Below are 26,796 nucleotides of genomic sequence, written 5' to 3'. Positions count from 1 at the left end.
GGGATTCTGACAACGTAATTTGCAGCGATGAATTCAAATCCTTTGGAAACATCCTTCTTAACGACGAAGGCTTGGGTGAATTCTTTGAAACGTTTTTGCGCTTCGTCGTCGCTTAGAGGGTCGGTTTGGATTTCGCAGGGGGCTGGGATCGTGGCTCGCTCGGAGAGGATGGCGCTTGCTGCTGTGAGGGATGCGGTTGCTCCGATCAAGGCGAGGAGGGTTGTGGTGAGTTGCATGGTTGTTGAGGGTGAGGTTGGGGTTTGATGGAGTGGGAATTGATGGTGAGTTGAGAGGGTTAATTGAGAGTACTGGTAGACCCCTTATGTACTTGCCTTCGGATGATATGTTCTTCGTCAGTTTAGGTACAGTCCAGTCCTTCTCTCATAGGAGTGTTAGGACGGGAATGATGATTGTGACGGTTTCGGCTCGGAGGATGGATGCATTTTTGGGTCATTCACGAGAAAATAAAATGAGCAAAAAGACGCAGGTGATCTGTTTCGAAGGACTGAACGAACGAACGATGCCATATCTGTTGGAGGTCGCTTAGGGCTGAATGAACGATACCATCTTCGTTGGAGGTAGGTCCTTTAGGGCTGGATGTCATTCTTGCTGATCGGAATGAATAGTCCGGGCCCATGTCCCCTTGTCCGGTGTATAATCAATCCAACCACAGCTTGAACCTGACGATTAGGTAACGATGGAGCGAAATAAGCATTTTCCCACCAATTTGGGAACTGGAAGGAAAAGGTAAATGAAGGCAAGTGAAGGCAAGTGAGTGACCTATTCTTGACTGGAGAGTGCTTCCTTCTAGAGCGATCGGTTGATCTACGGTCTCCGCATTTGCCCCTTCCCTCAGCGCTCGCTTATTACGAGAAGCAACGAGCGAGCCCTAACTCGACTTTGTTGCTCCAGGCACCTTCGAGTCGTTTGGGTGTTGACTGGATCGGATCGGATCCGTACTGTACTGTACTGGCACGATGGATGCTGCAGATGTTCTCTCCGCCGTCATGTGCCGTTTTGTGATCCGCCTCGCTCTTGTTGACAAGAGACATGGTCGGTACCGAATGGTTCGCTCAACCCGGCACCGCCTCCTGTTGTGAGATGTTCTCTGATATCCCGTCGCTGCTACGCTACGCTGGAGAGCGTGTCCAGCAATGTTGTTGCCAATTTCGGGGTGACTGTTTCTTTCTGCTGGCGAATCCTTGCGGACGGCCGACTCTTGATGTGTTGCTTGGTGGGTGAAATGCACACGAAAGAAACTCGTAGCCACGATCATGTACCTACCTACCGTTCGCCGTCGAGGTTCTAGTCCAAGAAGGAAAGGGAAGGGGTGGGGGTCTCCAAGGCTCGAGCTTCGAGAAGTGGAAGAGTTGGAAAGGGTTCTGTAAGCGCCAAGGCTGCAAGGATACCTACCCATCATCCTACCTAGTATCGAGGCGCTCTTGACTTCGTCTTCCTTTCTACATCAGACAAAGACTGACGGTGATGTTGAAGCTTACCTCTCTACCTCCTACCGCATGAAATCTTGTGATGTTGTATGTTGTGCAAAACGACAAAATCACGGCAAGATCCAGAAGATTCGCCCTTGCGAGTCAAAACACTCCTGACCCACGAAAGGAGAGCTACTCTAATCTGTTCAAACGGCACAGCTCATGGAACAAATCATTACAACCATCGAGTTGGGTAGGATAAGGAACATCTTTCATACAGTTCATATCACATTAACACCAGCTAACAAACTACCAACATATCAACTGGAACGGTCATTCGTCCTCGAGGCGAGCACCGTCTCCAATAGTGTAGTGTTCCACTCATGATACTGGTGTATCTCTCCTTTCRAGCGTCGTACGATGCCTTTCTTCAACCCTCCTAAATTTGTGCACTCAGGGAATCTCGAGAGGGTTTCCCTTGTTCCTTTTTTGAATGGCTTTGACAGCTCTTGGATCCAGATCACAATGCCCTGGACAAAACAACAATGTCATACATACGCTCTCGTTGCATATATACAACATCGTAATGGTCCGCGATGCACAACTTACTCGATCTGWTCATCCCCACAAGCAAATTGCATTTGCTCACAACATCAAGAACAGCTTCTTAACACCGAAACCACAACAGTTGTTTCAAAAAAAGCACTCTCAACCACACCATGTCCAACCTCATGAGCTTCCAAGAGCACCGCCACCAGACCGCAGGCTCGAGAGTTCTCCCAAACGAATCAATGGCACGCTGGATGGCGCACTTCGTGAACTCGACCGAAGTCGACGATAATGCATCCTCCGCAGAGACTCTCATCGAATTGATCCAAAAAAATTGAGCGGGTTGTCCGAAACGAACACTTGCTGACATCCTTCTTTGAATACACCGAAGCCCCTGGTATTCCTCAACCGCCCCTGTCGGAACGAGTCCGGTCCTATCGATTACATGTCCTCCAGCTCGTCAGAAGGGCGCATGAAGCGCGCGAAGAGCATCATCGTCACCGTAGAGCTGGATCTACCCCTCGTAATGTTTTTCGCATGGGGGACAAAGACGCGGAAATCATCGTTTGGGGACTGGAAGTCGGGGATACTGGTTTAGAGAGAGGAATCCACGTCCTCGACAGGCTGAGGCTCCTCGTCGCCATCAACCTCCTCACCCTCAATCAACATCACGAGCCTCGACAACATGAGCATCGACGTCCTGAAGCTAGAGGCTGGGTAAGAAGAAGAAGAACCCCAAGAAACGACAACCACAACGAGGACCACAACCACAATCACCGTGACCCTCGCCGACGAAGTGAGCATCATAACCGACAAGGAAACGACTCTCACGTACCAAGACAGCATCAAGAGTTCCGCATGGACGGAGCAAACGGTGGTGGCTACTACGTAGAAGAACACATCCCCCAAAACGCTCACAACATGGAAGAATTCGAACCCAGACCCCCTCCCACTCCCAATGCTCCCTTCCGAAATCGACATCATCATCATCAACGACAAAGAAATGAATCCCACGATCGAAGGCAACATCTAGACTTCCGCGAAGATGGGCCAAATGGTAGAGGCTACTTCGTAGAAGAACACATCCCCCCAAAACGCTCACGACATGGAAGAATTCGAACCCAGACCTCCTCCCACTCCAGATTTCTACTCCCAGTACCAAAACGGCCTGGAACCCTTTCGGCGAACCTCTACCACCACCACCAAGACGTGAAACAACCCGGGACGTGGAGGCACCGATGCAACGTTTACCTACCGAGGCAGAAAAGACTGAGACTTGTCTCATTTGTCTTGAGGTTCCGAAAGCGGATGGAATGGTTACTGTTCTGCCTTGTGTGGGTCGGGCTGTGGGGAAGGGACATTGGTATCATGCTGAATGTATCGAGCCGTGGATTTTTACAGCAGGGGAGGCAGGATTGTCCTATTCGTTGTGAACAGCGTTTTGCGAGCTAGACTTTTGCTGGGGGTGGAGAAGTGAAGCTTGTTGTGCAGTAAGTGTATTATATGGAAGAAGCCTTTTTCCTTTATGATTCCTCTTGTAATTAATTATTCCTTACGACTTTTCCTGTCATCACCAATCGATATGATCATATTACTAAACTTCTCTTCATCTTCTCAGGTATCTTAATCATTATGTGCAATGGAGTTCGAGGAAACAGGTTCAGAACCTTGTTGAAAGTACTCCCCTTATTGTTTCGCTGTAGTGGCTGAAAAATCAGGCTGTGAATACTTCATCCCTAGAGGAATCATGACTGTTCATTCTCAAGGCCAGTTCTGCCACCCCTACCACACATTTTACGACTTGTAGCTTGCCATGCCATACTCGACCAATGCTCACGTTGGTCGACGGCTGGGTCGAGTAGCACTGTGCTCTTTTTTACGTCCAATTCACGCGGCAGTCTGATGGAGTAATTTCATGAAACAGCGTGTCTCTCAACGAATGAGACGTATTGTTGACTAAGCTTGAGGAGCGTGTGCAATCATGCGTGGTGTATGCGTGGTGTATATATCTTCTCGATGTGCTGTTAGGGTTAGGGTTAGGGTCAGGGTTCATCAGTCCGCGGAATTCCATCGATTCGGGTCCATGTTGTCCTCGCTCGATGGCGTGTCTTTTCGAACTCATCTTCAACCACTAACTTACACCCATCATATGGGCCGCGGGTGACGACGATGCCGCCGGTGCGTAGTCATCACAGGCCTCGCCAGGACCCGGTATCTTGTAAAGTATGTCGGCAGAAAAAGCTCAAATGCGACCGAAAAGTGCCCTGCTTGAATTGCAAGAGTCGCAAGATTGCGTGCGAATATGGTGGCGACGGGCCATTGATTATTATCGATGATGGAAAAGATGATGATCTCCGAGCTGAGAATGTGGCCATCAGAGCAAGACTGGATCGGCTGGAGCAGGCTTTCTACAACAAGCCCACCCACATCCTACCATCTCCAGAGGTTCCAGTCGATAGGACGCAGACGGATGCTTCACCGCTCGGGAATCCGCAAGCTGTACAAGCAGATGAAGACTCCAGATGGTTGGAGAGATTGGATGCTCGCGCAGACCTCATCATGCCCCAGTCCGCCGCTCCCGATGTCATTCATCTGCAGAGTCTGGAACAAGCACTGCTGGCAACGGACCAATTTCCGGCAGCAAGAAACATAATTGTACCAACTCACGAAGTTGCCCACCTGTTCTTGAGCCAATACGCCGAGCACGTCGACGGAACTCAACACATCCTACACATTACCAGCACGCGTCAAATGCTAGACAATGTCTACGAAAGACTGGCAAACGGCCGAGAAGTTGACCGCGGTGCGCTCTGTCTTATCCTAGGCATCTGCGCCAGCGCCTCGTACTTTTCTACAGCCGGCTCATCGTGTGGCAGTGAGGTACTCAGAGACCGTGCCATGGCACATCGTTTGGCTCGTCTCTGGGCCACGCAAGGCATGTACGCCATGGAACAGATCCAGAGCAAGACTACCACGAGCCCCACTCTGGAAGCGGTGCAGGCGATGGTGATATTAACCTTTTTGTTCTATCACATGGAAGGCTTTACATGCCGCATGAGATTTATGCATTCCTCTGGCATCATCATGGCAAGAGCCCTTGGATTTCACAAGCTAGACATTCCTGTTGTATGTCCTTCGCCCTGCAGCCGCCAGGAAACGATTGAGAAAGAGGTGCGCCGTAAAATCTGGTGGCATCTGACCTGCTCGGACTGGATCTTCTCCTTCGTGGGCGGTCCCCAGGAGGGTTCCCACAGCATAGGATTGCATGATATGAGAGTGAACATTCCGCGGAACCTGAACCCACAAGATCTCGATACTCAAGCCCCCGACTTCAATCGTCCTCTCTCGGAGCCGACGGAGATGGCCTATTACTTGCAACGTATCAAGCTTGCCACTACATGTCGTGACGTGACGGAAACTGTGTGGAGAAACATTCGCTTCACAGATCCTCTAGAGATTGATTATGATACTGTCGCTGTCCTCGATGCAAAATTCGACGCTCAGTTGAAAGATCTCCCGCGATTCATGCACCTCGACATCACATGCTCACAACTGCGRGCCGAGTACGGAGAGCTTTTCACATCCTCACTCGACATACAGCGCATCCTGGTCCACTTGATGATCAACACCAGACGTTCCCAGCTACATTTACCTTTTCTAATCCGCGCAAAACTGAGTCCAAAGTTCAAGCAGTCTCGAGCAACGGGATTACACTCCGCCCGCGCAGTATTCAATGCTCGTCGGCTCGCATTACAGGACACAGAAAGTGTTGCTGCCTTACATCTAGAGCTCGGAGGTCTACTCCAGGTAAGCATCATACACCGCAATTGCATGACACTACACCGACTGATTCTCCAAAGCATTTGTTCTACGCGGCTATTGTATTGGTCATGGACTTTTGTCTCAATAGAGATGAAGAAGATGGTGCCACAATCACCGAAGTCCGAGATGCTCTACACATTGTGGAAAATTCACGAGACGCTTTCCAAATGGGCCCACGCTTCCACAGTAAAATTATGCACATCATGCGAAAGCACAATGTCAATATGACTGCTGCCACCGAGCCTGTACTACAGGAGACTGGAGTTTCGCGCCCTGGAGATGTCTCTGATATGAACCTGGGTCTTGACTTGACTTTCGACACATCATCCTCAGACGGGCCCGAGCTGGRTGGTCTATGGCAGGACTTTTTAAAAACTGCGCCTGCCCTGAACTCACAGGACTGGGACGCTCTACTGTCGGAATTTGATATGAGTTCCATGTGAAACATCATGCGGAAGTCGCCAACGCCCAGCCACACCCACTTGGAGGATCAGCCGTCATCTGGTTGACGCACTCGAAGTGTTGAGCATATCAATATCCGAGTCCTCTCGTACGGGTAACCTTGGTTATTGTTACTAGGTACTCAACAAGAGCATCATTCCAATGCATTCCGGATGAATCGCACGCCGCGCCTGGTGTTTGGTCGTCGCTAGTCGATTGGTTCTTTCACATTTCGGTGAAAAGGAGCGCCATCGGAAATTCCGCGGACCCTCCGTAGAGGACAAACCATGCCACGGACTGGCCGGAACTAGAGAGATTCATCATGCTTTATCGACCAACGAAAGGCCGGAGCCTCCACGGACTGTCCGAGCGAAGTTAACTGCGCGAACAATGATATGTCGGAGCTTCCGCGGACTGTCCGAGCCTGAACATAAAATAACTACATCACCCACCATTTCCCCCTCGCATCCTTATTACAATCGAAGACGACGACGAATGACTCGAACAGCTTGGCTGGCAAAGAATCTCCTGAGATGTATCGTGACAAACATGTCACAGATGCAGACAGTAGACCACAGGAGGCGGCATCTGAAGTCAGGTTAGATGCTTGTGTTCCTGGACAACATAAAATGAAAAGACCTGACAATCCATAGTCTACGATCAGCCCTTGCTCTAGCAGACAGTAGACCACAGGAGGAGGCATCTGAAGTCAGGTTAGATGCTTGTGTTCCTGGACAACATCAAATGAAAAGACCTGACAATCCATAGTCTACGATCAGCCCTTGCTCTAGCAGGCAGCTTTCTGGGATACTTTTGCACCGTCGGTTTCGTGAATGCATATGGCGTGTTCCAGCAGGTATGTACATCTTTTTTTAGCCTCTTGAATAACTACAACAGTGCATCGAAGGAGACTGAAAAAGAACAGTACTACACAGCGCACTACCTCCCAACGTACTCCAACTTTCAAATCTCCTGGATCGGCTCCTTTCAAGCATTCATGGTCTTCGCATGTGCCCCTCTGGCCGGCGTGCTCTCGGATCGATACGGTCCCACGATTCCCATCCTGATCGGATCCATATGTCAGATAGTGGCAGTCTTCATGACATCACTCTGTCATGAATATTATCAACTCTTCCTCGCCCAGGCCGTCCTCCTCGGTGCCGGCATGTCGCTCATTGCCATTGCCACCACAACAATGGTCCCCCTGTACTTTGCACGAAACAGAGCTTTCGCACAAGGCGTCTCGGTCAGCGGCTCCAGCCTCGGTGGCGTTCTCTGGCCCATTGCATTGGATCGGATGTTGAACAAGGACGGCATCTCTTTCGGCTGGACAATGAGAATCGTCGGCTTCATCATGACACCCCTCCTAGCTCTGACAATTGTATTCGTCCGACGACCTCGTGTCACCGTCACTACAACAGACATTACCCTCGCAGAGAGTGGTGATGTAAGACAACAACCCAAGGCGAAGAAGAAAGATCTCTCCAGTCTCAAACAACCGACCTTCATCCTCCTCTGCTGCGGCCTCGCAGTGACATATCTCGGATTCTTCGCCCCCATCTTCTACGTATCAATCTACGCCACGCACCTCGGCTTCAGCGAAAACTTTGCCTTTTACACAGTTTCCATCCTAAACGCCGGCTCCCTCTTCGGAAGAATCCTCCCAGGTCCACTAGCAGACAAATACGGCCAATTCAACGCCCTAATGATCTCCGCCGTGATTTCCGGCCTCGTAGTTTTCTGCTGGACAGAAGCGACCAGTAAAGCAGGATTAATCATCTGGACTTTTGCGTATGGATTCACTTCGGGTGCGATTTTGAGTTTGCAACTTGCTTGTGCTACTGTATTTGTTAGTCCCGATTGTGCGGGTGCTGCGGTCGGTCTCGCGTTGGGAAGTGTGAGTTTGACGGGACTGTTTGGGACGCCTATTGCTGGGCAATTGGTTGGAAAGGGGTATGTTGCTTTGTCGTGTTTTGCTGCTGCGACGCTTATGGTTGGGGGGTTTTTGATTGGTGCTGCGAGGTTTATGAGGAATCGAGGTTTGTTTGCGAAGGTGTGAGGGGATGTGGTTTATGAGGGGGAGGGAGTGACTCTTTTATATCTATGAAGGTCTCTTTGCCTTTGTATGCTTGAGAATTTAATAACGGGGCTCTGAGAGCTGAGAAGATGCTGTGGTCGAGGTCTCCGAATACTAAACTACAAAACATAATGTACATTTCCGGAATCTAGCAGCCGGACTCCCGCTCCAAAGCCTTCAGATAGGCATTCTGTCCTTCGAGCTGTGGATGAAACAACGATCGAATCGTCGGACTCTTCAAGAGCTCCTGGAACTAGAACTAGAATCTGTGTCCCTCGAAAGCGGCGTTCACATCCACAAACGCAAACCGGACCTCCTTGGCACTCGTATTCAGAGCGTCATTTAGCAAGGTAGCGAGCACATTTTTTCTGCGTGCGGTCTCCTAGCGAAGGGATGTTGAGGTAGGACCTTCCTGGCTGGCTTGCAAAAGCCTCCTGGAAGCTCGTGGACGTTCGCCCAGAATAGAGCGTAACAGTTTGGCCTTGAGTGGCTTTCTTAATGAGGATAGGTGCTACTTTTGGAGTGACAAGTAGATGTCGTGAATACAAGGGAAGCCGAACGAGTCGTGTTGTTGGAATCTAAGGGAGTCAGTGTGTTTCACGATCAGAAAGTGTTCGTCTGCTTGTACCAGCTTTCGGTATTATTGCTTGATCTACTGCGAGTGGCATGACTTCTATCCTTGGATTACGTCCTTACAAGTGAATGATCCGGTGGGCAATGCATTTCTGTTTGGCAGTTTGCGGCAAGTAGGAGAGCATGTAGACCTTTGTAAACACACTCCAACTCAGTAGCTTTGGTGCCACAGATATGGACTCTATTACATAGCGATTGGAGTTCCAAGCCTGCTCTGCAGTTCATCCTACACACCTGGAAGATACAACCATACTGGGGTAACTTTTCCGTGTTCATAAGGGATTCAAAGTCAGACTATAGTTCTGTTCAACGTTCAAAGCTCAGCGTGACAAATCTGACATGGGAATTCTTCCATTTGTAAGACACTGAAAGACTGCATTCTTGATCACCACAGCAAGGGGCTGATATCAGTTTGGAAGAAGCAATCTAGTAATCTAGGCTCCCATTCTTCGGTAGTGACAGTATATACAACATGCTAAACACTCCTCCTCTTTTACGCCAACCCTCCCTTTCACCACCAAACTRGTAGTCTAGCAGGAATTATCGGTGCGGATGCCAATACCACGGATGCTAGCCCCATTATCTGCCACGCGAGCTAGCACGAAACGTCAGCAATGCTTCAATCCACTTCAATTTGACAGACAGTCGACAATGCACATACCAATGCTGATGTAACCAGGCCCATCAGTGATCTTATCGTCCCAATTTCACGCCATCGGCGGCCATTGCGTTAATAGCGGCTTGCATAGCTCTAGAGTCGTCCGAGTCGAGCTGATGACTGCCATAAAGACGCTCCTCAAACACGGAACCCACATTGGTCTTTTGGCCACCATCGCAAGGACTTTCCCTGGGTAGTGATGCAAGCGACATCTTGTCTGTAGTGGAGGTCCGTCAGACAGTTGGCGATGACTCTATCATCCTCTGTAAAGGGAATGTTGCCCGGCATGGTAGCCGTAGCACCTGGAAATTTAAAGTCAGAAATTCATGGGATATTATGTTGGGAATGAAAGGAATTGAGTACGAACCAGTGGAGGCCATCGGTTGTGCCGGAAATGGTCGTGCAGTCTCCATGGTTGGTGCAGCAAGCGGTAGCAGCTTGTGCGTGTGCACCGACAGACAGAGCTGCCACTGCAGCAATTATCCTAGAAGTCTTAATCAGATTCATGAGATAGGTTGGAAGGATTTTGGAGGACTCACATTGAGAGGCGAGACATAATGTGTTGGTTTGGGTTGTTGGCTTGTTGGCTTGTAGTGTTGTTGAACGTGTGATGCCGTGATGTTGATGTAGAAGAGGCAATGAGAAGGTGTGCAGTGGCTTTATATACACGACGAGAAGACGATACAGTTGATGCGGATAATACCACACCCGCCTTCGCCATTGGCATATCCAACATTGGCGGTATTCTCTGCTAGTATCGGCACACCATGTGGCATAATCCTTCTACAGGCAGCAGTCTCATCGCTTGGACGGAAGGATGGAGGCAGAAGGATGGAAAGTAGCCATGCACCGGTAGGGGATAGGCATTCTGAGCTGAAAAGACAAATGCCGCTTCGGTAGGCGTACGGAAGCCCGAGTTTGTACAAAGACGCAAGATTGTTCGAGGTAACTTAACCATAGACTATAGATGCTTCACGAGCCTCGAGCTTGTAATGGAGAGATTCAAAAGATCTATACATTCGAAGAGAGGAGGGAAATTCGCTTCCCGTTGATGCCAGCCGCGCTTCACTGATCAAGATTCCTGCATGATCCTTCGTAGGATGAATCAAAGCATCAGAGCGGTCGGATGATACCGATTTCGTGCTAGATTGCCGTTGCCACGCGCGCTATCATTCGATTGATTATCAATCCTTCGAGGCAAGAGTCCGCTACTGTCACAGGCCTCCTCCCGGTCACTATCGAATTCAACATCAATGCATGGAGTCCTAGAGACTTCCCTGACACACATCTCACGGCAATTATCCACGAAATCTGGTAGGTAGGTAGGTGGTAAGCAAGAACAAACTAATATGTAGATCTCATTCATCTGACTTCGTACTAGGCCGCATTAGGATATATGCTGCGCTTCTCCCTTTCTAGGCACTAAAATGGGCTAAACACCCTCGGAAGCCACGTAGCTAGCCTCTAGATAGCAAGAGATCATTTTAGAGAAAATGAAACTAAGTTCCTCACGTGAGTCTTGAAATTGAACGCATCCCAATGACAAATTCCCGGTTAGTCTGGCTTATCACGATGCTGCAGTAGTGCGAAAGGTATCCATGTTGGCGATTGTCATTGCAACAACTCTTAGCTCTTTGGCCCTACATGCTTCTGGTTCAGGACGCGATCTTGAAATCATCGTTGAAGGGGTTCCTTTTCGATTGTCAAAGCCAGCGCCGTGGCCAGACGCTATGCGTCAACGTAATAGAAACTCCGGATCGCTTTTCGTGGACCCGTGCTACGCATTAATCCCTAGCTTTCAATCTCACCCCATATCTGGGTGGTCTAAGATCGTCCGAAACACGTTGATACGCTCGATTCCACGTTTCCTGCTACGAGCTCGCCGCCGGACCTTTCCTACCATCTGTCGCCTCGCCTTGAGAGACACTGAAACCGCCGCTTTAGTACTCCGATCTCCCACCCACTCCATCCAAACAAATGATTCTTGGAACATTTCGTTTTCGTACCGCTGACCGCTGATGGGTGCCGTACAGTCGATGTCGAGCGGCTTTGACCGAAGACAGCACCATCAGCTGGACCCGAGATTGGTCATCGGGGAGAGAACTCCATGTTCTAAATGAAATACACAAGATCTTGGCACACAGACAGCTTCACTGTCTCCGAGAACCACGCAAAGCACTTTAGGATTCGACATTTCGTCTCAAGCGCCACTCCGGAGAAACTTTTTCCCGCGAGGTAGAGAGGATTGTTCCGAGATAGTTCTCTTGGTAAAGGACTACTGATTAGACGACGGTAATCCGAGACTGAGGATTGACCATCGAAATAGGGGATGGCGTCTACTTGAGTTACGAGTAGCTGTATGCTCCCTACTATATTGTGAGATTATCACTACTTTTCGATACGAGAGCCTCTATCTCAAACAACGCCAAGTTCTTGGCATGATCTACGTCGACACTTTGCAGGGCAGAAGGCGCCTGTTCTGTTAGTTGAAACAACGACAGAAGGGTGTGATGGGACGGATACTGCCGCCGAAGAACGCACACACATACACACCCTCCTCATCCATCAATCGCTTAGCGATATATACTGGCCAAGCTAGTAACGGACCAGCCGGCGAAAGATAATCAGGAGCTCTTTCCTTCCGAAACAATGTATGCATAGACGCAATTCCCACCGGCATACGCCATGGGGAGAATCTAGCTACAGATAGATGAAATATTTGCTGACATTCGTCTACTTCGGGACCATCGACTTCATCAACACAAGACGCCAAGCCTCGCTAGCATCGACCATTTTCTAGACGACACGCCAAGTCAAACTCGCAAGCATACAATGGAAGCAGCTGCTGAACAAGCAGGTAGATCTTGGTAAAGAAATCAACGGTATATAGACCACCATCTCAATCCTTCCACCACAAACTCACTCATTCCAACTCATCCCATCACCTCCACTCCTTCCTCACACCTCATCATCGTCACTCGTTTATCTTCTCACATTCATTTACCAACCGCCTCTCCCAAAATGCAGCGTAACCTCCGCTCCATCATCTCCGCAGCGCTGCTGGCAGCGCCCTTTGTCAATGGCCACTACATCTTCTCCCAGCTGATCGTCAACGACTCCCCCGTAGGATCCGACTACTCGTACATCCGCAAAAACACAAACTCCTACATGCCCTCCTTCACCGCCGACGTCGTCGACTCGCCCGATCTCATCTGCAACCAAGGCGCGCAGACGGCCTACTCGGAGACGTACGACGTCGTCGCAGGCGACAAGATTGGCTTCAAGCTCTCCTTTGGCGAGTTCATTGAGCATCCCGGCCCGGCGTTCGTTTACATGTCCAAGGCTCCGGATACCGTCGACACTTATGATGGTACGGGAGATTGGTTCAAGGCTTTTGAGAGCGGTGTCACTGGTGATGCGGCTACGGATACCAACTGGGCTTCGTGGCAAAAGGACCGCATTGAGTTCACTATTCCGGCGGATATCCCTGATGGCGAGTACCTAGTCCGCGTAAGTCGTACCATGAATTCACTATCTGCAAGGATTCGTCAGACTGACAATTTCTCYCCCACCATTTAGCCAGAGCACATTGCTATCCACGAGGGCCACGTCGGCAAGGCCCAGTTCTACATGGAGTGCGCCCAGCTGCGTATTACTGGCGGTGGTAGCGGAACTCCATCTCCATTGGTGCAGATTCCCGGTCTCTACAGCGCACAGGACCCAGGTATTGCTTTCGACAAGTGGAGCGGCAACACCGGTATGTCTTACAGATCCAAACTATTTACAACAGGTGAACTCCCAAGCTGACTTTCTTTCAGGCACTTACGAGATGCCCGGTCCAGCTGTCTGGGGAGGCGGCGGTGCTTCAACCAGCGCTGCTTCCACCACCGGCGGCTCTGCATCCACTGGCTCAACCTCTGGCACCACTGGCGGTGACGCTGCTGCTGCTGTTGGTGGTTCCGCTTCTGGAGCTACTTCAGGATCTACTTCAGGATCCGCCTCGACTGGCGCTACAAGCGGCTCTTCCTCAACTGGTGCTGATGCTGCCACCGGCGGTTCTGCTTCCACAGGTGCTAGCACCGGTGCTGCTGCCGGCGGTTCCTCATCCACCACCGGCGGTGCTGACTCCGGTTACGCTTCTACTGGTGGTTCGGCTGCTGCTGCGCCTGCCTCTGGAAGCAGCGGCTCGACTTCTGGAACTACTGGCTCTGCTGCTGGCGGTGCTGCTGCTGGTTGGGGTGGCTCTGCAAACACCGGTGGTTGGTCTTCCARGGGCCACGCCCGTGAGTTTGAGGCTTCTTGCTAGAGGATCGTTTCTCACGATACGTCCTCTCCGCGGATGGATTCGAGGGAAGACGGTGTCTACCCTCGCAGTGAAATGGCTTCTGGGTGACGAACTCAAGCAACAAGTGCAATTCAGGGGTGCTTCGATGGGCATTCACTTGTTGTTCTTGTATGGGGAGGCTTTTGTAAAGATACTCATTGGATGGGAGTCATGCCTGGATGGTATAGCTTCCGCAATGATTCAATAGCTTGGACATACTTACACTAGCCGCTGGCAGCTAGATAGAATGTCTAAACGATTGGATGCCCTTGTCCTTTGACCTTTGATAACGACTGAACCTCTTTTCCGCATTAGCATTCTCACGTAAGATGGCACCTGGCTAAGAGGTCTCCCGCATCTTCGAATGCCTTTCCAGCATAGAGACAATTCTGTGGTAATCCATATTGGAGGAAGGTCTCTTCAATCTCCATCAACCGGTTGTACTTTACCACATGCTCTCCCCGACACGGCGCACCAGACTTCAGGTGACCGGCTCGAAGGCCCACCGTAAGGTCGGCGAGGAAGTCGTCTGTCGTCTCGCTAGAAGAGTGTGACACGACGACGGAGAATCCTGAGTTGAACGCTTCTTTGGCACTGTGGCAAGTCAGGTCAGCTTAGCGCCCTTGGCTCATTGTGAGCGCGCAGTAGGCATACATTGCAAGCGAGTCGGAGATAGTTCCAATCTGAGTGATCTTCAGCAGTAGCGCATTGCACGCAGCAGACCGTTTCGCGTACTGTAGTCGCTCGGGATTTGACAGCAACAAAGCACCACCGACGAGCTCGAGCTCGTTCTTGAAGCTCGCGTTTAGTGAAGTCCATGTCATCCAGTCGTCATGTCCAAAGGGGTCCTCCAAGAGGAGGATCGGGTATTTCTTCGCCAAATCTTGGTACAAAGATATCAACTGGCTCCGGGTCCAACATTCTTGCGACCCATCGCCAGCGTCGTACAGGCCGTTCCGCTCAAAAGCCTGCCCGGCTGCATTGATACCAATCTTAATTCTGCCCTCATGACCTGCCCTTCGAATTGCCTCGACCAAGAGATCCAGTGGATACGAAGGGGCCCGGGGCAGCAGTACAAACCTGCCTTGGTCATCAATGGTGAATCCTGAATCCTTCTCGAAGATCACGTTCTTCAAGCACTCATACGTCTCGGTGTTGAGACGCACTGCCTCCCTGAATGAGGCGGCGCCGATAGGGGCGATCATGAATTCGCGAAAGTTGATCTTGTTGCTGGAGTTTTGACGGCCTTTCAGCACAACCATGAAGGGCACCGGCATGACGGAATTGTACAAGCTCATGCCTGCTTCTTTCGCAATGAACTTGTATAGTGGTAGCCCGCTCGCCTGGGCTCCGGCCCGTGCAGCACACATGCTAACGGAGAGAATCGCGTTGGCGCCCAAATTGCTCAGGTTCGTCGTCGAGTCCAATTTGCGCATCAAACGATCGATTTCCTTGAGTTGAGTGGCTGGTTCGAGTCCGATCAGTGCGGGACGAATAATCTCGTTTATTCCCTGCACGGCGCGCGAGACGCCTTTGCCGCCATTGATGCCCCGGACTCCATCGCGGAGTTGGCAAACGTCGTTCGCTTCTCCAGGAGCGCTCGACGGGACGAGGGAGGCGAAACGGCCATGCTCGGTTGTCATTTTAGTCTGGATGGTCGGGATTCCCGTCGAATCCAGGCGTTCAGAAGCCCATATGTCTTGGATGGGCATTGGGACGATGCTTGCTTGGGTATAGGTAATGTGTGTAGTGTAGTGTAGTGCTGTGTTGTTGAGGCTTGATGTTGTCTTGATACGTTGTCTCGATGTCGTGGAAGGTTGGGAGAAGTGGAGGGCAACGCAAGTCCATCCAGGGTAAGTAGTTGCCATGCCTGGTCGACTGGATCCTGGAAGTCGCTTCGAATCGAACGAGGCAAGTGGATTGATCCCAAAGTCATGAGGGAAGCGCTCAGGGTGGATCATCGCATGCACTCACCAGGAAGGTGTTGCCCTCAAACAAACTCCGAAATGTTGACGACCTAGGGGACATGTTGAGAGTCTCGAGTATCTCCGGGCGACTGGAGATCCTTCATGGTAGAATCTTTCTTTCATACAGCCTGTATGCTGCACATGACACCATCAATGCACACCCACTGCCCCTAATACATTTCGCAAATAACGCTTCCAATCCAATCCAATCCAATTCAACACATCTTCTCGTCTTCATGAACCCCTTTCATCACCACCCAAACTTCAAATCGGCGGTGCCCCACCTTCAACCAAACTCCTCAACTCCCTCACGACCTTCCCAACCAACGTACTCTCCCCAGCCTCCCCGACACCCCTCGCCCACCTCTCCTCCAACACCCCAACAGCGACAACTCTCTCACCCAACCCTCTTCTCCCTCTCAACAGCCCTTCCGCCATCCCCTTGACCCCTTCGGCATCATACTCCAACTCCGGAATGTCACTCGCATCAATCCCTTCGGCCGCGCCCCTGGCTGCATCACTCCCCAAGACCCTCCCCAACAAACACAGCACATTCGCCTCCTTCACCATACCCAACGTGACCGCTCCAGCATGAGGATTCCTCGAACTAGGAACTTCATTGACCAACGCCTTCTCAGCTCTCCTCAATTGTTCCGTGAAGGAATTGAGAAACGTCGCAACTTCAGCTGCGATGGGTGGACCAACCGTATCCAGCAAGTTCAAACACAACGGTAGGAATCCTTCGGTCCAGATACTATACATTCTCACCGGGGAGTCAAAAGGTCCTTTACCGCCGGGTTTCCGGAAGTAGTTCGACAGATTGGCGCTCGCGAGTTGAGTGAGGATTCCTTCGAGTGCCATCTGCACAGCAACAGGTCGGATTTGTGAGAGTGCCAAGAGGAATGTGACGGCGATTTCCCCGTATATTGGGTCTTCTCCGAGTTGATCAGACCATGAGTACAAACTCAAAGCGCCGCGAACGACGGAGGAACTTGCAATCATGTCCGAGAGGAGCGTGGAGACTGAGTTGATACCTGGCACTGCAATGATAGCTTGTAGGAGCGCTGTGAGTAGGGCAAAGTCCGCGGGCAGAGCCAACTCAATATCATGATGGAGATTCCCACACAAAGCGCGGAAGCCAGGAGTTATGACGTGATTGACAATCGCGACCATGCATGAAGAAGTTGCTGGAGGGAGGTAATCCATATGTGGTTCCTCCGAGGAGATTGTGGCTCGGGAAATATAGTTGTGGGGTTGGATGGCCAGGTAAAGGACTTGCAGTAATTGGCGATAGTATCGCACATCTTCGGCGGCGGTTGCAACATCGTAGTCGACGGGGGAAGTTCGAACAAGCTCCCATGCAGCCGCGAGAAGAGTCTTGATGGCATCGGCTTTGCAGCGTAGCGCAACGAGTTTGGATGTGATGATGAATGCAAGCTCGACGCGGAGCTGTAGCACATCTGCTACGCCCGGCTCGTTGACTTGAGGGCTGGCGTTGGACAAGAGGCATTCCTGTGCGACTAGAGCCAGCTCATTCTGCAGACTCGGATCCTGATCCGCACAATCGCAGAGRGTCGTCGCTAGAGTCTTCCAGCTCTTCAACAGGGCGGTCTGCGCATGAAGGAGGCTCAGATTTGCGTTGGCGCGGGAGAACTCATCTGCATAGCCAGCCGAGCGTGTGGGATCTTCGCCAACCCAGCAAGAATCATGGCCGAGGACGCTGGCGGCAAGTTCCCGATCGTAGAAATAGTCGAGACCAAAGGGAGCGGGGTTGGCTTCTGTGCGCTTGAAGTCGGAGAGATCGCTTTGAGGGAACTTGGCTTTGAGATTGTCGGCGAGATTGGCATGGAGCGAGCGGTTGTAAGCATCCACTGTGACGCCATGCTTTCGGAGAAAGTCAAGTTTTGGCACGAGGAGCTTCAACACGGAATTGTCACCAATCTCAAGACTGGCGTGCAGGTTGATGGCGAGGATCTCACATAGATATGCAGCCATCTCGCACTCCCTCGCACTGATCAAAGCTGCTGCGGATGGTGGATGTCGTGGTGCGGCAGTCAACGAGTTGAGCCAAGCCAGCGTGCTCTTGAGAAAGTCGGCGTGCGACCGCAATTCGTTGGTCGCCCATACCCATGTCTGCTGAGCTACAGCGACAAACTTGAGCATGCCAACTGCGCGGTGGGGCGGTAGTGTTGATATTGTCGAGAGCTGATCTAACGCGTAGCTGAGAATCGGCTTTCCTTTGATGGCCTCTGCCTCTCCACGGTGTCCCCTCACTTTTGGTAGTGCACCGGTGAGTAGGTATATCGCAAACCACTGCTGCCTGCTGCCCATGACGATAGACAAGAAGTCCCAAATATGGCGCTCGACGGCTACATCGCACAGCGGACGATCTAGCTGTGTAATAACTTTGAGGAGAGACTTTGACGCTTCGGGATCGAATTGCGCCAGCACAGATGGCGGATCTTCCTCTCCACAGCCTACAGTCTGTACCAGCTCGCCGAGCAGAGGGAATAGATCTGCCTTGAACGCATGATCGCTTGCCAGAAGGGACGCAAGAGCTGGCATGCTCTGCAAGAGATCTGAACAAAGTGTCTTCGCCCTTTTTGCTCCCATTGTCTGCCTATCCGTGTCAAGACTTTTTTGCACCACACCTTTCATCTGATTCGAATCTTCTTTGGTGACGAGAATGTCTACACCACCCTTGGCCGATCGAACGAGAAGAGTCGAAAAGGTGAAGAGAGTGTTGGTCTGGGCAATAAGCAGCGCACGCAACTCCACCAGTACATCATCACCCGCCACGGGTAGGGCGTCCGGCAAGAGTCGACTGAAGATGTTCACCAGTGGACTGCTGCCTCCTTGTGGCACCCAAGTGTCAAGTAAAGTTGCTGCTGCTGGTGCAAACACGTTGGTCAGTCGTTTCGTAGGCTCCTTGCCGTGATCGATACCGTACGTGCTCTTCAACAACCGGCTGAAGCCATCAAATATGCCAATGATAATGTTACATCGCTCGCAGGCGTTTTGGAACTTCCAGTCGGGCAGGCTCTGTAATGCATCGACTAGGATCTTCTGGTAGGAACTCAACACGGCGCTAGTTGTTCGCTCAGAGGTGGAATGCGAAGATTCGACTTGCGATGCAAAGCGATGTGCAGGTCTTGCAGGTTGGCTCTTTCTCTGCACAAGCCCCGCGATGCTGTCTTCCAAAAGCAAGGAATGCAGCTTGACACACGCCGCGAGGAAGCGGTATTGTCCGAGTTGCACTTCGGCACCACCAACAACCGCAGCTAATGAAGATGCGCCGTCGACAACACCGAGAAGACTGCTACGCGCGAGCATAGACCAGGCTCGTTCGGGCGCTATGGTGACCAGCACACACATGAAGTTGGCGCAAGATACAACCAAATCTAGTGAGCCCGGCTGAGCGACTTGTTCGAGATGAGCCAGCAACTCCGTCTCAAAGACCTCGCCTACGACAGAGACGAGGTCATGTCCGTCCTGCAAAGCATTACTGAGACGTCCCAGGAGGTGTTTGGCGTCATTCGAAGATGGGTCTTGCTCTTGCACAGCTTCAAGCATGGCCGTGAATAGACCAATAGTCTCCGCAGCTGTAACACGATCCAGTTCGGCGCCGGGACCCACGGGCAGCAATTCACTGGATGCCGTAAAGGTGGATAGCAACAGGCCCAAATACTCCAAGCCTGAGTGTTCGTGCTGAAGCTTGATCACACACGGGCTCCGCTCACCCACAAGCACACCACGTGTGTTGTTGGGAATCTCCCAGACGCCTCGCTGCTCGTTGCCAGGCTCGCCCATGGTGATTGCACGGCGTGATGGATTCAGCGAGAGGAGGGCTAGTCTTGTAGCGAATATCGGCAGAGCGGCGGTGAGCTGCATTCGGTTTGCATTGTCATCTTCATGCTCTAGCTCGTACGATCGGAAACTATCCGGGACCATTTGAGTAAAAGACTGTAGGTTGTCAAGAATTTGCTTGGCCTGCATCGCGCCACTTGCATTACCGATCTGTCCGCCCGCACTCGACACGGCAGTGAGTAGACGTAGCAGTGGTGAGAGCTCATATGGATAGCGTGCAAGCGCTTGATCCAAAATATGAGTCCGAAACAAGTCATTGTCGGATAAGAATTTGCTCGCCAGGGCACGAGCATGTCTTCGGGAAGAGGGTGTCGTGGAGTCTGCAGGTTGCTCTATAAGTGAAAGAATGACTTCAAGAAGTTCCCCGCCATACTGCACAAATGGCAAGCCTTCCCTGAGGAGATCCAGAAGAGTCTCTTTCATGGCAAACCCTATGGCTGACTCGGATGCTGAGCTGAAGAAGGTGTTTGCGAGATTGCTCRGACCTGCAATGACAGCAAAGGCTCGCATACGATTGACGGCGGAACTGAGAAAGTACAGCTGTGGGTTGTCTCTGTTCTCCTCCAACTCGCGATCCTTCAGCCAAGCGAGCATTCTTTCGAACTCTGATTGCCAGTCTACTGATCCACGTCGAGACGAGCGCACAAGGTTGTCCAGCTCTTCATCACCTTGGTCATGTCTTCGCTCGCGGACCTCTTTGTGGATTGATGCAATGTCCTGAATGATGGACGTGATGATACTCCAGGCGTAGATGGCGGGCGCTGCGATGCTGAGCTCCATCTGGGCCGCTCGATAGAGTGTGAGATTGACGCAGGTCAAGCACGCTTCATTCTTAATGTAGAAGTTTCCACCCAGAGGTTCGGTATCCGCACCTGCCGCATTCATCAACTCTGCTGTGACCAGCTGTAGCTTCAACATGTCGACTGATATGACAGATACGAGCGCTTGAGGAATGGACATGTCTCCGAATAGAGGAAAGTCTCCTTGTAGAAAGGAGTACTTGTCCATGACCGTGAACCATGACTGAACCGTGGTCGCGCTCGGTACTCCATCGAGGGTATGCAGGGTCGAGAGCATCAAACTCAACGCACTGACAATCTCGCCAAACTGAGAGGCAATGTATATCTGCGCCTTGTCGTCGTCCTCGGTGAAGATCTTTGGCCATGTGCTGGAGTCGGAAGCACCTGCTATGGCGGCCTCCACCCTGTCCACACATCTAACACAAAATGCTTCGGCTTCGGTAATGCGTCTCGGTGGACACATGGCGTCTGCGATAATGGCTGCTGCCTCATCGATCCAATTCCGTCTGGCATTGCTCTCCAACAACCCAATGTTCCGTCCTTGGATATCAGCCTTGGCGAGGGCAATGCGGCCCATCAGATGCGCGCTCAGCTTCATCAAATGGCTCTTTTCGCTCAAGTACACATTCAACAGACGTCGCCGTCGCACATCCTCCTTGGCAAAGTCCAGAGCAGGTCTGGAGATGCCCCTGGCTGTGGACGCAGAGAAATTGAAAGCATCGCTTCGCGCAAGCTCGGCGGTGGTGGGTAATGACAGAGACAGCCCATTCCCCGCCGTATTCAACAATTGATCTGCCGGTCGTTCCTGCCACTCAACAATGGCCATTCGCAGAGCAGTCAATTCCTCCACTTGCACCTCTCGCGACAACCATTGCGCATCCACCTTGAGCTCCTCCAGGTTGTAGTCGACATTGCTTGTTTGCGCGACATGGATCGGGGCCGTCTTGGTGGAGAATTCGGTGGCCGTTTGTGTCGAGGGTTTGATGAAGGGATTGAGGGCGACGGCCAGCAGGGACCGTGTCTCGTCGTCGGAGAGGAAGTGTTGGAGTTGTGTATTGTCCACCGCGGCCGACTCATCGCAGAGGGCCCGGTATGCTGTTCGCCATGAGATGAGAGTCGCATTTCCAGCAAGACACTGATCCAGCGGAGGAAAATAGCTATTGGAATTGCCCGCCATGGTGGAGGATGCGCCGTCTTTCTTCGTTCTTTCGTTATGTCGTGTGTGTCTGTCTACAAGACTAGAGCTGTKCGCGCTGAAGCTGCCTCCATTCTCCGTGAATGCTGGAAATGTGGAGTGCAATCGTTGGTAGAGGTGGATTTCCCGTCCAACTTCCCAAATGTTTGTGGTGCAAGTAGGTTAGTTAGGTGCAGGTAAAGGTAGACGCGCAAATGAATGTTTCGCGTCGCTTGAGTTGCCCGATTTGGATCACGCTTCGGGCTGCTCTCCCAGCACCACACCAGTGGACCACCTCAAGGCAATCCACTTCCGCCGGCCCTCACTGCCCTTCAATACCACCAAATATGACCGTCGCAAGCACCATCCAAGACACGGCCGAGAGCGTCAAGTCAGCCGTGGGTTTGGGCCATGGCGGCCACTCCACTCCGAGCAAGCGTAAGCCATTCAACCCTCCATCCTGGGGCCCCATTGTCGCATTGCAGTCCACACATTCTCTGACACCATGACTATAGAAGCCTCCCGCGAGGAAATGTCCGCCGCCAAACTGCCCCTCGCCTACCGCGACTCCTGCGCCGGCCTCTTGATCCCACTGAACAAATGCCGCATGGACAACTACTATTTGACCTGGAGATGTCAGGTAGGATACACATCACCCCATCAGAGTGGAGGTGTAATGGAGAATATCAGGACGGTATGGCTAATGGATCTCGGGACATTACAGGACGAAAGACATTCATATGAAAAATGCCAATACGAGGAATTCAAACTGCGAGTGAAGAAGATGGATGAGATTCGCGCGGAGAAAGGTGGTGCGAGAAGCAATTGAACGGTGGCGGATAGGTGCGAGACGGCGTGGAATTTGAGGGCAGTACGGAGTGAGATCAGAGCGACTCTTACATGTGTATCCCGTACAATGATGAAAATGGAATGGTATGGACATTTCACGTTACCTTATTCCCCATCTCCGATACCCTCGCAGGCCATTCGTTGAGCCATTGGATCCCGCACGTCAGAGGTTTGTCTTGCGAGAATACATACAAATCATTCACTCGTGTACCGGGGACGCTCCTGTTCCCGCGACTCTCTCACCGATCCCCGGAAAACATCACTATTACCCAATCGTGCTTGTCAATCACAACATCCCATATCTCCCTCCCAAATCTACATGATACAGTCCTACACCTTGAACTCCTTGAACCCCTCTAGCAAACCATTCCCACTCTTCGACACCGCACTCCAAAAGGGCTCAAAACGCTTCAACTCATCAAACGCAGGAATCGTCCCTGGGATATTGACATCCTCCCACAAACAAGTCGCATTTCCCTTCTGTCCTTTAGCATCTTCTCCTTTCGCCCAAGTAACATTTACATGGAAAGTCTTGTCCCACTCCCGGCTGAAGAGATGCACGACCTTACTACCCTCTTCGGGGACAGTGCGCATCCTCGGGTCCGAAGCTCCATCTTCAACAACAACGTTCGAAACGGCATTGTCAAAGGATATGCGACATTGCTTCGTGTTGAGTCCGCGAAGACTGAACAGTGCGCTGTCGCCTTTTCGCGTAACATTCAAGTCCATCCAGGATTTGTATGCGTGCTTCACGGTGGAATTACGTGGAAGGCCTGCGTAGCCTCTTGGCACGACATTCGGTGCGAGGCCATGATAGCTGCATTCAGTCAGACCTTTGCGGGTGGAAGATGCGCCGCATGGTAATGGTTGTCCAGCAGCACTCGGCATTTCTGCTACAATGGACTGGAGATACCCATCGAGACCATTGATGGTAACGTTGTTTGCACCGGTGGAGAGGTCCATTTGCTGTACAAAATAKTACTTCATCCGTGACTCTCTGGAAAATGGGAATGCCAGAAGATTGTAGATCAGGCACCCTATGAAGACCAGGAAGAGGAATGTCGGGATGTGGTAGCTAAAACGGTGGAGGAACGGAGCCAGTGGGAGTAGGATGAGGACGGTAAGTCCGGSGATAATGCAGTAACTTCCAAGAACAGAGTTCCCATCGGCAGCCGTCTGCTTGACCGCGGACGTGATCATGAGTGCAATCTGCCCGACGATGATGACGTTGATAGGAGCCAGAATGATGAATTGTAGAACCCACGTCCACTGGGGTAGCTTGGAGGACCACGCCTGTTCGTCCATGTACGCTTTGTTGAGGAAGGGGTCATCAGTATCCTCTGGCACTTCATCCCGATCAGCACGTCGTCGGCTGAAGCGTGTAAAGGTGTGTTGGCTAGTAGCACGACTGCGAGAAGGATCAAGAAGTGAGGTTCTTTCCGTAGGCTCGTTTTCTTCATTGCCTTCCGCGCTGACATCCAAAAGCTGCCGCGAGGATCTGCTATTCGGCCTTGTAGAAGCTGCGTCTGTGTGCTGAGCTCCCAGTACGTGCGCTACGTATTTGCTTATGGTAGGCAGTGCAAACAGCTCGAGATATGATATCAGTAGTGCGATTAGCACGGAAGCCTGATAAATCACAAGAAAGTACCCGCTGCCGAGGTGTAAATTCTTCTCGCCAATCGTAGCGAGAACGAGCATCAACCAGGAGACCGCATACATCCAGAACAATGTGAACATGCGGTGAAGCGCAGTCGGGCGTGTGTTTGCGGCGAGGTTGCTGAGGAACCAAGTCGAGGCGAGCCAGATAGACAGCATCATAGACCACACCGCATATTCACTACTGTAGATAATGTAGGGGTTAATCTTGGTGAGTAGGTAGGCCAACGCTACAACAATGCCTGTTGACACGATGAACGCGATGGGGAAACGGAAGAATCCCCTCTGGCCATGGATCCGGACAGACTCATCATCGTCGGAGGATTTGAGGAATCTCTTTCCWGCGAAAATGTACCATTTATCGCTCCGGCGGAGAAGGACTTCCAGTAGTATCAAAATGACCGGCCCAGCTACTAGTAGGGTGACCGATATCGCGAATAGTGTGTTCAGCTTTCCAACAGCGAAAGCTTTGCCGAGAATGTCGAAGAAAAAGCTGTAGCTTCCAGATCCGATGTGCAACTTGCCATTCTTGCCACGAGAGCCTTCGAACCCATTGCCTCGCTTCGTCAGCTCCTGAACTGTGGCCAAAGCCGAGGAAAGCATATGCCACACGGATGCTGGGCTAGTGTTTGATTTGGAATCCTGATCAGTGTGATATCTTGCCCGAGGCTCATAGAATGCAATGTCCAATCCACGGAGGCCACCCATGTCAGCGAAAATGGTGTAGTCGGTCCCACTTCTGATGAAGCCTTGTGAGAATCCGTCCGAGGACACCACATTTCCGAACGGATTGGGTGATTTGGCGTACGCCTTTGTCACTTCTGCGTCGGTGGAGCGGAAAAGTATAGCACGACCGCCGGCTCCGGCCCCTTCAAGGTTAACAAACGTGTGCGGCAGCTGCGATACGGGATGTCTGCAAGAGTCGTTAGCAGCGTTGCAGGTTGGAGAGCAACACATCAGATGAGTGGTATCGAAACACGAGTCTTTTCGAGCCGCAAGGACTGTATGCTATGATGTAACATACCTCAAGTAGTTGTACGCGCCATACAATCCATTCTCTTCTCCATTGTTGAGCAAGGCTACGATACCTCGCTTGGGTCGATTATGTGCGAAATGCGAAATGAGCTGAAGAATGCTCACAACACCAACACCATCATCCGTAGTTCCGAAACCCGTTGAAACACTGTCGTAATGTGCAGAGACCAGAACACCAGAAGGGCCGGTATAAGGTGTCGTTTCGTTCCACCAGTCGCCTTCGGAGTCCTCGAGTTCGCCACGGATGTAGACGAGTATGTTCTCCGATTCGCCATAGAGAGTAGCAGCGCGTTTGGACCAACTATCAGCAGCCGTGAAATTGGAAGTATCATTAGCAAAGACAGTAACAAGCTTCGGAGAAGCTGGAGAATCCGAGATAAAAGTGCCGTTGGTCGAGGCATAAACCGTCTTGTGATCCACATCCTTCAGAACGTCTTCGATCCGGTTTAGAAGGTACTTCCGGACTTCGTCGTTCCTTCTGCTCGACCACGGCTATAAGCGGGAATGTAGGTCAGCATGCGTCTTGGATACCTATTTGAGTATAAGGGAAAGGCCTCGAGACACGCCCGATGCCTTCCACATTCCACTTTACCTACATGATATCCATCGCTGATAAATTCAAGATCCCGCCATGCCTGAGTGAGGTTGATGCCGTTGACAGGTGTAGCTGAGCGAGGAGCCGGTGGAACCGAGACGTGCTGGAAAATCACAACGACGAAAGCCGCCGCGTAGATAAGCGCTCCAATAGTAGTCACTTGAGTAACGAGGAAGGAAATCGGATTCCAGGATCGCGTCGTCTTCGCCATGACGCCTGTCGAAAAACAAGAACTCCCTCGAACCGTGCGTGTCTTGCGGTGCAAAGAGCACGAGACCGATGCACGAATTCGCCCGTGTCTAGCAGTGCGAAATGCACGGGACTGATGCGCAACCTTTCAAAGAATCACAGAGATGCGAGAGACGAAGAGATGGAGGTGGAGGTGGAGGGTGGAGGTGAGGTCGGAGAGGTTGAGGTCCAAAACGTCACGGACGAGTGGCCGGCTCCACTTTCGTGGAACGGAGTCCGCGAGATTTGAACGGCTCTACCACAAAGCAGCCGCAAAGTTACGGCGCCTTTACAGATATTGTCTAGAACGAGTCATAGATTGTATATACTGCTGAGATCGAGAAAACCTCTTTTGGAGTGCATTCGGAGACTTCCCCGCTGTCCGATTCCTCCGATAATTGACACATCACTTCCCGACAGAGAGGGCATATCTTTACCTCAGAGTTGAGCCACACTGAACTTGAACAACCTATTCTCTCAAATAAATTGCTTCGAATCGTAGTTGAACTATCGTAAATGCATCGATGGGTATCATTGAACCTCTATACTCACCAAATCCTCCAACCCCATCATCAACAGCAGAAACAACATAAACCAAATCCCAAAGCCGACCATGCGCGGACATCCCGATTGAATGCAATAAAGGGTGAAAGCCTATGCTCAACTTCCCTCGGTCGACCAACTCGATCTC

General features: G+C 51.4%; 9 protein-coding genes; 4 read left to right on the top strand and 5 right to left on the bottom strand.

The window, feature by feature from the left end:
* The window catches only part of RCC_02456 (uncharacterized protein), a gene marked incomplete at both ends in the record, with an annotated part of 528 nt that extends 292 nt beyond the window's left edge, over positions 1-236 (bottom strand). The window contains one exon of the mRNA XM_023767747.1: positions 12-236. Within this exon, the coding sequence (XP_023623515.1) occupies positions 12-236 (225 nt within the window).
* A 3,912-nt stretch (positions 237-4,148) lies between these two features.
* Positions 4,149-6,244, top strand: RCC_02455 (uncharacterized protein; the record flags this gene model as incomplete). XM_023767746.1 has 2 exons in its annotated part: positions 4,149-5,786; positions 5,840-6,244. The coding sequence occupies 2 exons, from the start codon at positions 4,149-4,151 to the stop codon at positions 6,242-6,244; spliced, it is 2,043 nt and encodes a 680-aa protein (XP_023623514.1).
* A 531-nt stretch (positions 6,245-6,775) lies between these two features.
* RCC_02454 (related to monocarboxylate transporter) lies at positions 6,776-8,301 on the top strand (the record flags this gene model as incomplete). XM_023767745.1 has 4 exons in its annotated part: positions 6,776-6,840; positions 6,896-6,955; positions 7,011-7,098; positions 7,168-8,301. 4 exons carry the CDS (start codon positions 6,776-6,778, stop codon positions 8,299-8,301), a joined length of 1,347 nt encoding a protein of 448 aa, XP_023623513.1.
* A 1,565-nt stretch (positions 8,302-9,866) lies between these two features.
* On the bottom strand, positions 9,867-10,151 carry RCC_02453 (uncharacterized protein; the record flags this gene model as incomplete). XM_023767744.1 has 3 exons in its annotated part: positions 9,867-9,912; positions 9,978-10,094; positions 10,150-10,151. Coding segments are annotated over 3 exons (165 nt in total).
* A 2,480-nt stretch (positions 10,152-12,631) lies between these two features.
* On the top strand, positions 12,632-13,916 carry RCC_02452 (related to endoglucanase; the record flags this gene model as incomplete). XM_023767743.1 has 3 exons in its annotated part: positions 12,632-13,120; positions 13,190-13,367; positions 13,429-13,916. The coding sequence occupies 3 exons, from the start codon at positions 12,632-12,634 to the stop codon at positions 13,914-13,916; spliced, it is 1,155 nt and encodes a 384-aa protein (XP_023623511.1).
* A 338-nt stretch (positions 13,917-14,254) lies between these two features.
* Positions 14,255-15,646, bottom strand: RCC_02451 (related to enolase; the record flags this gene model as incomplete). XM_023767742.1 has 2 exons in its annotated part: positions 14,255-14,528; positions 14,589-15,646. 2 exons carry the CDS (start codon positions 15,644-15,646, stop codon positions 14,255-14,257), a joined length of 1,332 nt encoding a protein of 443 aa, XP_023623510.1.
* Positions 15,647-16,165: 519 nt separating this feature from the next.
* RCC_02450 (uncharacterized protein) lies at positions 16,166-21,745 on the bottom strand (the record flags this gene model as incomplete). Its single annotated transcript, XM_023767741.1, has 1 exon — positions 16,166-21,745. The coding sequence occupies one exon, from the start codon at positions 21,743-21,745 to the stop codon at positions 16,166-16,168; it is 5,580 nt and encodes a 1,859-aa protein (XP_023623509.1).
* A 344-nt stretch (positions 21,746-22,089) lies between these two features.
* On the top strand, positions 22,090-22,571 carry RCC_02449 (probable NADH-ubiquinone oxidoreductase B18 subunit; the record flags this gene model as incomplete). XM_023767740.1 has 3 exons in its annotated part: positions 22,090-22,180; positions 22,258-22,382; positions 22,467-22,571. The coding sequence occupies 3 exons, from the start codon at positions 22,090-22,092 to the stop codon at positions 22,569-22,571; spliced, it is 321 nt and encodes a 106-aa protein (XP_023623508.1).
* A 350-nt stretch (positions 22,572-22,921) lies between these two features.
* On the bottom strand, positions 22,922-26,088 carry RCC_02448 (related to Probable zinc metalloprotease PTRG_04058; the record flags this gene model as incomplete). XM_023767739.1 has 3 exons in its annotated part: positions 22,922-25,160; positions 25,272-25,774; positions 25,879-26,088. The coding sequence occupies 3 exons, from the start codon at positions 26,086-26,088 to the stop codon at positions 22,922-22,924; spliced, it is 2,952 nt and encodes a 983-aa protein (XP_023623507.1).
* Positions 26,089-26,796: the final 708 nt, after the last annotated feature.

Source organism: Ramularia collo-cygni, assembly GCF_900074925.1.
Source record: "Ramularia collo-cygni strain URUG2 genome assembly, contig: RCC_scaffold03, whole genome shotgun sequence".
NCBI lineage: Eukaryota > Fungi > Ascomycota > Dothideomycetes > Mycosphaerellales > Mycosphaerellaceae > Ramularia > Ramularia collo-cygni.
This window is presented reverse-complemented; position numbering and strand designations above follow the sequence as displayed.